Raw genomic sequence first — 14,495 nt, 5'->3', positions numbered from 1 at the left:
CTCTTCCCCCCCCCCCCCCCCTCCCCCTGTTTGTTTGGGGTATTTCTTCTGAAAATTACCATCTACACCAATGAAGTGAGACAAGGTAGCAAGCATTTCTGGGACTACAGGAAACTTACCTACAATAATTCCTACGCATCATATATATCCAGTCGCTATTCTCTTTAATAGTGCCCACACCATTTTCTGAACAAATTTAAGGATACTTTACAAGAGAAAATGAACATTTTAGCATTCATAGGTTGTTCAGGGTACCTTCTAAAGGTATATAAAAATACAACTGAAAAAATACCATGAACACATTCCCAATCCCCATGGTTTGCACACGCAAAACTTGCTTGTCTTCTGAAGTAGTATCTGAGCAAGATGAACATGGGAGCTGACACTTCATGACAAGGTTTCATTCACCTGAATGCCATCTGTATCTACTGCAATGCTATAAACTATTCATATGGAAGTTTTAATACTGAGTTTTGCAGACAATTCATTTGTATTATCTTCAGTTACTAAAAATGGGTTAAAGATATAAGCATTCATATGCCATGTAAATCCACAGCTCAAAGTGCAAATACATGGTAAGATTTTTTCCTCTTTCCTCTCATCCATTTTGTTTTCTCCCTGATATTCAGCGACAAAGTGATGCATAAAAATGAATCAATACCTTTGGTATTTTGACAAGCTTTTTCTTTAACAGCTTCAAATACTTTCCCGTCTATTTAGTTTATTTTCTTTCCCTGTGATTTCAATCCTTTTTCTTGGATGAGAAGTATCAAAGATGATGAACGAGCGAGCATGAAGAAATGCATGGTGAAAAGAATGAAAACCTCAGTGATGCTGATGCAATATCAGGAGGGGTTAAGCCCACAACTGAGAAAGACACTTCAGATCCTCCTTCCGGCTACAGAAGCATTTTCTTCTTTAGTATGGGACAAATAATTCAACTTCCCTCATTCAAATTTCCTACCTAAAAATGGGTCAGAATCACAGCACCTAACACTTTTTAGTAGTATTACACACATTAAAAAATATTCTATCCAAAAAATATTCACAAATAGAAAAATAAAGCAAATATTTTAGTCAATTAATTGCAACTGTTTAAAACAGGAATATGTAATTGCTTGAAACCTTGTTATTATGGATCATATATTCATTCCTTAGCAGAAACAAGCGATGTTTCTTCCATAAGCCTCTCTAAATCCAACAGATCAATAATGATGACACTGGTATCTCTACATGTACACCAGAAAAAATGCATCACTCATGATGATTGCATCTCCTCCAGTCGTTTAGCATTATAATAGCAATATAATCCATGTGCTGGGAGACTAACACACTCTCTGTCTCCAGTATGAAAATTAATGTCTTGTTCTTTATGGAACAGGAGGCCACTATGCTACGGTCCTGTACTTTGCCATTTAACCTGTCACATTAATACAGAAATTTACCATTCTTTGTCTCAATGGCATGCTATTGGTGATCTTAAGTACATATTTATTTTTCAATAAAGCCCTCTTTTTCACTGACAGAGAAATGCAAAATTAAAACATGCATCTATGTAATAGGAAATATCCCAATGACTATGTAACACCATGTTCCAATCTGATGGAGGATTTTGGTCAGCTGTAACACAGATTTTTTTTAAACTATACTTTTATTTGCATGCACACGTGAAAGGCTTGAAGTTTCACTGTGGCAAAGACATTTCTACTATCAAAATGTAGTTGAAGCCCTATGTGGTGATTGAGTCATTATTACGGTCTACAAATATATCAAAGATGTGCAGTATGTTTTCTTCTTCTCCAGGGCAGAAGAGCCAAGAGCATTTAAATTCTTCTATTTTTGTGTTACAATGAAAAATAGCAGTCTGAAAAACCAATTAAACTAGTCACCCTACTTCAGCTCCATAAACATTATTTAACCAGAAGTTTAAATTAATCCACCCTAGACTAGGGATCACTCACACCAGTTCAGAACTGAGAGAAATACTTTTAAGCAGCGAAACAGTCGTGCTGAAAGATAATTCATCTACCAAGCAAAAACTCCTCAGGAATTGCTCAAAGGCAAAAATAAAAAAAAGAAGATAAATAAATTTAGAAATGCTCTTTAACATTGAGGCCAGCATTACTTTGTGATGTATATGAAAACACTTTCTGAAAATAGATGCAAATGTCCTTGGTGGTGAGGTGAGTTAGAACAGAGTGGAAGAGAATTCCTGTCTCAGCACCAAGAAATAATGTTACTCATTTGTATTGTATTTGTTTGGGTTTTTTTAAAGACTGTAAGAGAACAGGAGTAAAAGGCTCAGAGCTACTAAAACTGCATTAACTGTGCACACAAAGAGAAAGAGAAGAGAGGAAAAAGGTTGGTCCCTACCATCTCCAACAAACTGAAGGAGGGCTAGGTCAATTTGTCTCTTCCAAGGTGATCCTTTCTGAAGTGCTATTCCATAGCCCGTAGTGGCAAAGATGTACCCACTCCCAATTGTGACAAGTTTGCAGCCTTCATCTCTTCCAGCCTTGTAATTCAGCACTGCTGCATCATAGATGAAAGCATCCAACTTCCTGAAATAAAAGAAAACATTTTACAAACCAAATCATTAGGGACAGCTGTTGTCAGACTTCTTTTGTCCTTGATGTTAGGACCCTGTTGAATATCATATGGATTCTTTGATATCATTAATTACATATCCTGCTCTGCTGTATCTAAAATTAACAAAAGGCATCTATTTTAGTGAGGGGAAAGTAGGACACATAGTTTTGCATTTCTATTTTAAGAGATGCTGTTAAAAAATACTGAGCAGGAGAAACCAAGCTACAAAATGTCTTGCCCTGTTATCTTTGTATTTTTGCTCTCAAAATCTCAAAATAAATATCTTAAGATGGAAAATGATCTCCAAAAGCAACACAAGTTACAATAGAGAATTTAGAATTGAAACAACAATAACCAATTAGCTTATTTAAAATACTGAATAAGACTGAAAACGTGACTTCACCAGTTTTACACACACACTGTTATTTTATGTCTTTTTCCAAAAATAAACAATGAAGGTGGAGGTTAAGTCCTTGCTAAAACAAAGGAATGTATTGGAGAATATCTGATATTACTATCTAAATCCTGCTTTAAAATTATAAAAAATATTTCTTTATGATTTGCTGTTCCAAACATATTATTTTTGTACCTGGAGCACAGCAGGAACTTGTGGAAAATTTCAAGCCTTTCAGCCCACCTACCTAAAAACATAAGAATGGGATAATCCCATTCCTTAAGTTATACAGGGAACACAAAAAAAATAGAAGAAAAGGAAACCAGTAAGGGAAGGAAAAAAGGCAGTGTTCTTCAGGGATAATTTTTTTAAGTACTGTAAAGCAAGTGTTAGAAGAGACAGGGGCATGGATATTTCACAAAATAAAAGTGCATCTACTATAAGCCAATTAAAGCACATACACAGGAAGAGGAGGCTGTTTAGAAGGACAATCACTTGCCAGCAGTAGACCTCAAAGAAAGAAAAGACATTCTACAAAAATTCATATGCAATCTTTAAATGGAAAAAAGTAAAACTTAAGTATATTTTGTATTGCTGCCCTCTTCTACAGCCAAACCCTTTAAGATTTCTACCACTTGCACAAGATTAGCAGAATATAGAGGTAATAGGAAAAACCTACCCTCTCAGTCCAAACCCCACCTAAATGAGACACTTAAACAAAATTATTACCTTCCCCAGCAACATATTCTCCCTTTTCAACATCTTTGCCCATCCCATAGGAGTCAGAGCAATGGGGAGGACACAGCTACACCATGGGCTTCACAGGTTGGTGCAGGAGGAGTCTCGCCCTGCCACCCTCACTGGCACTGCCTGCCCTGCCTTTGAAGAGCTGGAAGGCATTACTATGGAGCTCTGCTAACATCTTCTGATGGGATGCAAATGAAAAAGGCTGGCAAAATGCTGTTCATAAACAGTTGGGACCTGTCTTCATGGAAAGGGAATTAGAAAAATAAATTAATTGTGGCACGAACAGGTATAAGAGCATCAACTTCAATTATATTGTATAGGTATGTACCAGTTGTGAATTCTGCTGGTGTTGAAGTTTTGGAATCATACTTGCCATTAGCTTAAATCAGTTTATGTTGATTAAGCTTTTCATTTATATCCACAGAACAGAGAAAAACCTAGGCATATCAGATTTTGGCTGCTGACAGAAAAAGAATATACTTCCATTCATGATATAATTCAATGTTTATTCTTAAATAATCAATTAACAGATTCATACAGAACTCTAACTTTTGTGGAACTCTAGAACAGATAGCAAAAACGTGGCACTAAAAAACACCCCTATCCATCTCACGTTAAACCAAGAAAAATACCAGGAGAGGGTAAGGTTGTTGGATTTTGTCTGCTGCTACGAAAAAGTGAAGTTCCTGTCACTACTTCTGTACTTTATTGCTTCACTTCAAGGATACTTACCCAAACAGTCACCATTCCAGCCATCAAACCAGAATTTAGTGAAGTAGTTAATTTAGGGAATGTACAGGTGGCTTATGCAACCATTAAAAGAAACAGCTGGGCCATCATTTGTTTTGGCTTTTCCACTCTTCCCCAGGACTCAGTACAATCCTCAGCTTAAAAGTCAGCTTAGCTCCATCAATGCTAGAAGTCTGACTCTCTCCTTCCTTTAAACAGGTAATTGAACATGGAGAAAAAAAAATGCTAAAGAGCTGGACAGGGATGTGTCACAAATTCAACTCAGAAACAAGATATAGCTACCCAGCACTGAGGGTAACTGAACTGGAAACAGCCAAGAGGCAGTTCTGGAGGGTGGGACACTGCCCAAGCCTGTAGCCTTCAGCACCAGGCCAGTCTTCTAAGTGATGTGCTTTGATTCAGCACTTTGGAGGCAATCTTTGGTTTGAGTAGAGAGAAAGAACAAAAATCCATGTCCTTTTGGTAGGCACACAAGGGGATAAAAATAAGAAAAACAGTTTGCCATACCCTCAAAATACTTGTAGCAATTCTGATCTACAGCAGACAGTTACCATAATCAATACAATCCAATTTCATGCTTTTATCTGTGGGGAAGGAAGGATATTTCCCCTCTCAGTGGATACCTTTGGCTCAAACAAGGGGTTGGAAGGTAATGCTCCTCTCTGTGGGTCCTGACACTGTCGCAACAAACTGGCTTAAGTTAAATACACTCTTGAATTTGGCATCTGTTTATTCTGTGATTTATAGTTCTGCAATGTAGGGATATAAAACACATGCTGGTAAACATAGAGAAAATAGAAACAGTCAGCTCTTCTTCTGTCAAAACAGACTCGGTCAGAAACACAGAGGAAAAAGGTATCTTTGCTAAAGACTCCAGGGCAAAAGTCTTCTGCTACCCCAGAAATCACACTCTACACATGTAGCTCACCTCCTCAGTTATTCGGCAGTTTAGGAAAACCTTGGGACAGAAAGACAAGAAGCAATCACAGTCTCACTCATTCACTGTGGCTCCCTCCCCAGCTTCCCTTTAGAGAGGCTGGTATCAGCTGCAGTGGATACACACAAGGAAAGCAGGTTCTGAGCACACAGAAGGCTTTACTTGAGGGTTTTCTCTATACTATTCTATAAGGTCACAATAAATCTTATTATGCAAATCAATTTAAAAACATGATGCTGAGTGCTGAAAGGTTCTGCTATCAGTTGCTGCCCAGTGCCTGAACCGTAAACCAAAAAGTTGATTGCCTTGAAAAAGTCTTTCTCTCTACAAATGCAAACTCATATTCAGAATATATTTTCTCCATTTCCAACACAAATCTCATAACCTCTCAAGGCTTAATTATCTCTTCACCCTGTGCTGATTACAGAAGTACTATTCCTTGCAAAGCAAAGCTTCAGAACATGATGTACCCCTGCAGCGTGGGCAGGGAGTAACAAGCCACGAGTGAAGCTCAGATGTTAGGGCACCCAACTCTTCCCTCACTAGGAGGTGAATTTCCTCACACTCTGACTTCTTAAGAACTTTCAGACAACTTTAAACATTCCTCAATAATAGTTTCCAAAAACTGAGACAGCATAATCTGGGAAAGTCTGAAAATTTGACCCTTTCCCAGCTGTTTGAAGGGATGGCAGTGAGCATAAGCTCCGGAAGAAGACATAGGCAGCATTTGAGCAGGCCAGCAGGCTGCTGGGGCTGCAGAGGACCTTCCTTCCTGCTACGTCTAGGTGGGGAAAGCCACATCTGCTGCTTGGCTTGGCACTGCCCGCAGAGCCAGCTGTGTGTGTGGCAGTGATGGCTGAAGGCAGTAGCCCATCCTTGCCTTGCCATTCTCAAGGCAGGACTGGGAAGCCTGAAGCTGTGCTCTACACCTCACCCTTTTCCTCTTACTCTTCTTTTTCCACAGAAGGACCGGCAAGCCCCAGGATCTCTGTTCTTGTGGCAGCAAAATTCAGCTGTGCCACAGAGCTGAGAAGGTTTGTATTGTTCTGAGTGCTGACCACTCTGCCATTTAAGTTACATATTCACTGTAAAGCAGCTTAAATGCACTGAGTACAGCTCCTCACATCAAGAAAGGCTCAAAGCCTCCTGCAATCCTTAGTCACACAAAAATGAATCAATTAACTTGTCACTTCAATGCAGCCACTTCAGGGGGCGAAAAACTTTATCACATTGTGTAGGTTTAAAAAAACTGTGAAGAATTATTAGAAAGACAAAAGAGAACTACAGAAAGTGGAATGCAGCAAGAAACAAGATTTATAACTGCCACAAACTAGCCAAACACACCAGGCCTCTTCAGTGAACACAGAGGAAGAAGACTACAGTGCTGTGATTCATCTGAGCAACTGGCAGGTTTGTAAACTTCCTCTGAACTACTGCAATAATCCTGGGTAGGACAGAAAATAAACATTTGGGGATATTTATATAAGAGAGTCTACAAAGGCAAATGTCCTTCATTACCTAGCAAGCACAAAAGAGAAAAGGGGATGGGGAGAATTCTAGCTCACACAGCACAGGAGCACATCAGGTGTTGCAAAATTATGAATTGGAATAGTTCTAAAATAACCCGAAAGAGCATTACGGAATGTAATAATTTGAAGTGGGAGATCTGTGAAAACCGAATGTGGACAGTCTTGTACCTAAACATTTATGAGTCATCGAGAAGTATAAGAGTTGAAAAATCAGAATAGCTATTGCAAAAACCCATTCTCTAAAGTGTTGCTGTACACATTCAGAAAATGCCTGTGTAAAGAAAATTAAAGTTAGAGGAAAAGGTACAGAAAAGTCATTTCAGAAAAGCTGAAAATACTTCCCTACAATTTTTCCCATCTTTATTATCGGCACATACTTTTCACCAAATTCCTATGATAAAAATTGAAAAGCAGGATTAAGAAAATGTCCCTTTATTAGTCATCGCTTCTTCCTCAACAACAGAAGTATAGCTCACTTGAAAAATCTTACTTTGCTCCCTTAAGCAAATAAATGATCCTTCAGGGATTTTGTTTTCTTGATGGAAAGAAGAGGGAAAAATCTCAAATGGGGATCTGCTCCATAGTTCTGGAGACACAAACAATAATCCAGCATGCTAGAAATCAATCTCTTTCAATTACTTTGGGTACTGTTATGACCTGTGTCGAGTATTCAGAAAACAAGAGGGATGCTTTAATGCAGTCCTGTTTATTCACATTCATCTATTCTACTGTCAAGCACTGGAGTCTATGGAACAAATAATACTGTGTTTCCATTGAGGATCAGAGAAACTGAAGCATGACTGAAGTCACTTTCCAGTTTTCAACTACTCAGTAAATCCAAACATACAATATCTGCAGCGGAATTAATTTCTTGCTAAAGTGGGTACCATTCAGTGCAGCGTTCATATGTCAGATCCAGGACATTAACTTCAGAAGCAATTTTTCTCACTCTCATTTCTTTATGTTTTCTTACACCCTAAATATGTTCTTTTCCTGGCCAGACAGAAGCTGTGTATTATTATTAACACAGATTTGACTTACACAAAACCAGAATGCATGTAATATATGGAGTGCACCATCATAGCAATTTGCTTCCACTGCATTTTGCTGTAAACAGCAGTATCACAATTACTTTTCTACACTATTCTTAATAAAGGTACCTTATAACTCAAATATGCACCTTCTGGGCCTTGTTCTGAAAAATTAAAGGTCAATTACATATTTAAGAATATTCATTATATATTATATAAATTTTATTCTGAGGAAAGATAGTTAATGCAATCAGATCTATTTTTTAGGTTTGCCTAGGTGAATTAAAAAACTAAGAGATGTTATTCCTCAAATTTGCTTCTAAATAAATGCGAAAGAGACTACAAAGATTATTACATAGTAAGTGCCATACCTGTTTAATAAGGCTCCAGTAGTGTCTTTTGAAAGCACGATATTTGAAATTACTACCTTATTACAAATATCAAACTGCAGTCCAGCGCATCCTCAAACAGTACTTTTAACACCACCTTTGTCCTCCCCTCTCTACCCGCACCCACATCATCAAGAATACTTTTTGTCTTCTTAACACAATTTTGGAGACACAGCTCATATTCAAAACATTCTGCAAACACCCACTACTTCTCAGATTTTTTGCTTTTAAAAATAAATTGCATAGTCTGCAGAATAGACGCCTTACATGGCCCTTAAAGTAACACTGATAATTTGATATTAGGCAAAAAACTGTTATCCATTTAAGGCTGGATTAAAGATGAGCATATATTTTAGAGATCATCAATACCATTGTTGGTAAGGCAGCAAGTGCAAAAATACTGGCTTTAAACGATGATGGATTTACTGATGTATTACAAATTTAATAATCTACATTTTATCCCTTCTTTATCCACAGAAAGGATAAAAGAATGTATGTCAAGAGTGCACAACGAGAGACACGACGTCATCTGTGCATCTCTCAAACTACGTCCAGGGGATCTAATGCCAAAAGGTCACTATGGAATGATGCAGCACTCAAAGGGAAAGAAGGCTGCTCTGAAGATGAGGCTTCAATGAAAGTGCTCCAAAGTGACACTTTGATATTGCTGGAACAAGAGAAGCAGATATTTAACCTTTAGCACGAAGGACTGATGATTTCTTTTACCCAGTTTTGACTAAAATGCATTTCAGGTTATCTGATGGCACTTCATCACTAGCACTGACTTTATCTTTTAGCACATATTCGAACAGCTCCACGCAGATCTTAAGTTCACATATACTGGATGGATTTCTTGACATCTTGGCATTGCTAATTCATTAGGGGAAAATTTAACAACCATCCCCCCGCAACAACGCAGGTTGGCAAAGTTAACCCTGTTAAATGATGAACTCATTAGCAGGGAATGAGCTTTCAAGTTTTCTCCCAGCTCAAACTGTCCTCACTTCAATCTTCACCCAGAAAATGCAGACACAAAATTCGAAGGAGCAAGCTCTGACAGACATTAACACCACCATGAGAGATCGTGGCGGTTTCACCTCACCTGTCAGGGCAATCTCAGGCTGCCAGAAAAGCCTCTGCAAACCTTCCTGCATCACTTGGCTGAGGGTACCTGACAGGCACAGTCACCCCCTCACTCACAGGAGCTCCCCTTCACCGCCCCTCTGCCCACCCACCTTCCCAGGCCCTACAGCATTTCCCTTAGCAACAACAGAATGGAAAATTTAGCGTGCCTTTATGATTAATTTATGCAATGGAATAGTGTCCCACTTCAAGTCTCAGAAGCCAAGCAATGAAGTACTTGCAAAGCGTCAGTTTATCAAAACACAAAATTTGAAAAGTCGAGTAGGGGGAATATATTTTTAGATTAAAGGTTTTGTCCCAGTTACAATAGCATAATGAAGGATAAATTCAGCACATTTCACCAAGCACCTGATCTCATCCCCAAATCAAATGAATACTAAAAGTTAGAATAGCTTCTTCTCAAAAGAAGAGGGATTAGATGGGATATAGCTACTTTCACCTGTTCATTTTATTTCCAGGTACTTTATAATATTTAAAAACATTACATAGATAACTACAAAAATGGCAATATAGGAGATAACCTTTTTTTACAAAAAAAAATATATTAGAAGAGCACTCAGATACTGAGTAAAGGAATTAGAAATAAATTACTATAAATTATTTTTTTTTCCTAGAGGCAAGTTGCCATGGATAAGCTGAACAGGAGACAGGCTGGTTTTCTTTTTTTTACAAAGAAAGGCAGCGCATTTATTTTATGGCCATGAAGAAATTCTTGAGAATGTGTCTCATCTTAGAAGGACATGATGATGTCTGCTTCTGTTTATAGATAATTTGAAACTATAGAGGTATGAACTTCCCCAGACATCTCAATGAGCGCCTTCTCAGATCCCAGTAATCCTTTAAATGCCAATATTAGTATTTGCCTGTTCTTCAAAGAAGGCTTCAAAGCCTTCAAATCAATCTCCCCTAGAAAGTTCCCTGAACACCACATTTGATTCTACCCAGTCTGTTATTTATTTAGACTTTTCAATACATGTGGAAGAAGTACAAGAATGTGAGAATAGCTACATTTCCTGAAAGGATGGCAAGTGATGGGGAACAGGGATCAGCCCTCAGAAAAAATGGTGCCAAAAAGTCTTGCCACAAGTGGAAATTCCATAGGAAGTCTTTATCTCTGTGCTGCCAGCTTGGTGGTGTTTTGTAGTCCAAACCCTGCACCCTGCTCACTTCAGCAGTAAAAGCTGGAAAGCTATGCTGATTCAGGCACACATTTTTTTTAAGCTATTAGATTTCAGAATTGATACTTCAGTGAACAGATTCTCTGAAGAACATGCCTAGATGGAACAGCAAATCTAAATGTCTTTAAATGTCTGCAGTCTTTTGGCACACAGAGCAGTTGTCCAGTTGCAAACCAATTTTCCAGTTCCTAGCTTGGGTGACTATGGTTATAACTTCCATCAAAAACCATTCCCCTCAGAATGTAATACCAAAATGCATATTAGAATGAACACTGAAACAAATCTAGGATTGAAGTCCAAAAGGAAGCATCATAACGTAAATTGAAATTAAGATACCTAAACCATTTGATGCCAAACTAAATTAAGGTATTGATTGTGGAAGTTGCCTGAACCTGGCCAACCTGGAGTAAATGCACCAAACTGTTTAGCAGAGATATTATTTAATTTTTTTTACAGAATGTCAGGAAGAAAATCATTATTCACATTATTAGCTTCTTCAGATGGTTTTAAGGAAAGTGTGTTTGTATTTGTACAATAATTTAGTACTTGCTGTACTAAAGGCTAATTCCTATCTTAGATTATAAATTTTCTTGTAAGAACAGTAGACACAGACTCAGGAAAATAATTTTCCAATCACATGTGAATAAACAAGTTTCAGATTCAGCAGTTTAAACTGGTGAATTTTGAGTATCCCAAAAGATCTCTAAGGCTTCCATATTTTATAATACACTTTGAAAGAGGAGAACAACATTCCCTCTTTATTAAGATCAGTACACACTTCAACTATAGGCTGCTTTTTCAGTGACACGTTAAAAATGTGACTGGAGCAAGGATCACCCACCTAAAAACTCGTTATTTCAGTTGCTGCATTTGATTTTTTTAATCCTGTTTTTGAAGCTTGTGAAAAACACAAAAGCCAAGCAGGCTCAGAAAAGAGATTTTTGACAAGTAGGCCATGAGAAAGCAGGAAAACACCATGTTCTTAGAATGATAGCTGGATATTAAGGATTTGATACATTCTTTTAAAATTCAGCTGCATAAAGTAGCGCTTGTGCTAAAGCTGTCTTCAGCACAGCTTCTCTCCTCATGTATTGTAACAGGCATCCAGGAGGGTTGCAAGCAGTAAATTATTACAGACTACAGATACCTCCTGCTGCCTCGCTGACCTTTCCCGTTCTCCCTCAAACACACTTCAGTCAACCATCTTTGGCAACGTCTGAAAAATTTGGTAGAAGAATTGCTATATGTGCTGTAACATTAGATGTCTAAGAAAAGAATGAATATTCTCAATTACAAATACTGCAAGCTGTTGTCAATCAGAAACAGCCAAAATATATTGAGCCTCTAGATTAAAAGTTTAAAAATTTATGTCTGCTGAACACTTCTTTGAATTCCGGTTGCAAGCTGTTATCTGCTCACAAGAATGATGAAGAAAAATAAAATTAAAATGTATAATTTTTCTCTCAAACAGATAATTTCTCTCATAGCTTCCTTCCTTTTCTTAGGTGAAAAGGTATGAACCACAGAAAGAATAAAAACTAGCAAGTTTTTCCCTTGATGAAAATTTTGTTAATTTTTTTTCTGTAAAAATAGATTTAAAATACCACAAAAAATATTTAAATTGGTTTTGCATTGAAGTGGAGATGTCAGCTGGCTGCCTAAAAGACAAGTTTGGTTTTGTTTTAATTTTCAGTACACCACCACTTTAACTGACAGACCTAATTAACAGAAGGACCTGCTGGGCACAATCTTAATTGGGTTCCAGCTGACAGAAAGGGAGATGTTTGCCTCCTGGTGATGCCCGAGCGGCGCTGCCGAAGCCGCCAGCCCAGCCTCTGACCAGTCTGTAGCTGTTCAGCCAGTAACAGAGTGTGCAAAGCTGTGAATTGGATGCAATTTCTAAGCACTGTAAGCACAACAAAAATCCAATTTGGGCCAATAAACTTAGAGATTGAGGGTTAAAAGGGCATCAGAGCCTTCTAGGGTCTTTGCTTGCACTTTCTCTGCTTAGTACCACTGGATTCTAAAAAAAAAAAGTATTAATAATCATATTGTGGTTTTCACATGGGGTAGTGTGCTGGTGGAGAGGAAATAACTTCTCATGCCATCCACACTGGTCAGTTAGATACTTTCAGGTGTTTCTTCTAGCATTATTGTTCATCATTAAAAAATGCCGAGGAATAGAATCATCACATGCTCCTACCAAAGCGACTAGCAGCTCGGGACGTGCCTGCAGGCCCGTAGCATCTTCTCGGGGGACAACTCAAATCAACATTCCTTCCAAGCAGCTCCATATTTCTGCCAGTTTACCACAGATGACTGGGGAACAAGGTATTAAACTTGATATGTATAAACTACCAAGCATAGCAATCTTTAACGGGAAGGCAGATGGAGTCCCAAGTAAACTTTACCCTCAAATCCCTGAATATATAGCCACAGCTGTGGCTGTAAATAAAAGCTGAAAACTGCTCACGACAGCGAGAGGGTCTGCAGCTGTACAAGGGGCTGCTCGCCTGTGGAACACAAGGGATTCATTACTGCAGTTGCCTTGAAACGAGCTATATTCTCAGCTTTTTTTTGCAATGAAACTGAAATCAAGTCCTCACATCAATATGCTGCACAGCATCAGTTAGAACATCTCTTTTCTTAAACAAGATATACGCTGTGTGATACTCAGCAGCAGTCCTCATATCTAGGAAAATTAAGTGAAGAAAAAATCAGATGGATTCACCAGTGATGGGCAATAGGCAAGTGAAAGTTTTCAATTTTATTTCTATACTAAGAAGAGACTGTCCCAATTAAATTTCCTCATTTCAACCATTAGCATTAAATCCCAGACAATATTCCAGCATATATGTGCTGGGGCAAAGGTGAGAACATGAAATACATTTCCAGTTTATTGCCATTGCATTTTCTACTCTCGACAGTTTTACAGCAGCAGAAGATTCATACACGGAGAAACACGACATGGAAACTCAACAGCTACGAGCCGATTCAACCCACAAAGAATTACAACAGGGAAGGTTGTTTTGCTTGGGAAAAGATAGCATTCTTTAACTATAACCTCTTCTGGAAAAGTATAGCACGGCAAACAGAAGCAAACAAACCCAAACAGGCACTGTAAACGTAACACAATAATTAGCTACTTCCTAGTCAAAGACTCATTCTCTCTTTAAGAAGCAAAATCAATAGGATCTGTCTCTCAGATACAGAGGATTCCAGAAATGTAGATTTGTTGAACACAGCATTGACAGAAATGCTTGCAATGCGTTTTTAGAACTTTATTTGATCAATAAATATCTAAAGAACACAGAGGAGCCACCACAGTTCTACCAGAGCCGGACTTCACCCGCCAAGAATACATTAGCTAATGCCTTACAGACTCTACTCTTCTGAATAATGCGCAGGAAAATAACAGCCATTTCTGTTTTCATTAAGGAAAAAAAAAAACTTCTGAAGAATTCCTGAGCTGCTCACTCCTGCCTAAAGAGCAATCCGAAGCTCTGCAGGTAGCACAGTACATGTGGTTCAGCTGATCCCTTCAATGCATGAAATTTAGGGAAAAACACTGGTACATTTTTTTGACAAGCTTATAAGACTGTGATTACTTTCAGTACTAAATTGCATTGAAGCAGGTACAATAATTTGCAATTTTGAAAAAAAGTAAGTAGTACTTCAATAGCAAGATGCATGAATTTTGCTCCTTTTTAACAGGCCTGGTTGCAAACTGATACCTTTAATTAATAAATGGAGTAGAGCAAGTTCTGCTGTTTGTTCAAATGGTGTTTCAGCAGCTGAGAACTGCATC

General features: G+C 38.1%; 1 protein-coding gene across 3 annotated transcripts in view; it reads right to left on the bottom strand.

Moving 5' to 3' along the window:
* GRIN2A (glutamate receptor, ionotropic, N-methyl D-aspartate 2A) overlaps positions 1 to 14,495 on the bottom strand; it is a 186,375-nt gene that overhangs the window by 26,446 nt on the left and 145,434 nt on the right. For all 3 annotated transcript variants that reach the window (XR_001411311.1, XM_014936570.1, XM_014936571.1), the window contains exon 12: positions 2,374 to 2,561. Coding sequence is in view for 2 of the 3 variants with exons in the window: in XM_014936570.1 (XP_014792056.1) it covers positions 2,374 to 2,561 (188 nt within the window). In the remaining variant the exon portion in view is untranslated. The remainder of the gene's footprint in view (positions 1 to 2,373; positions 2,562 to 14,495) is intronic.

Source organism: Calidris pugnax, unplaced genomic scaffold, assembly GCF_001431845.1.
Source record: "Calidris pugnax isolate Ruff unplaced genomic scaffold, ASM143184v1 scaffold17, whole genome shotgun sequence".
NCBI lineage: Eukaryota > Metazoa > Chordata > Aves > Charadriiformes > Scolopacidae > Calidris > Calidris pugnax.
The sequence above is the reverse complement of the archived record's forward strand: the minus strand, read 5'-3'. Positions and strand labels throughout refer to the sequence as shown.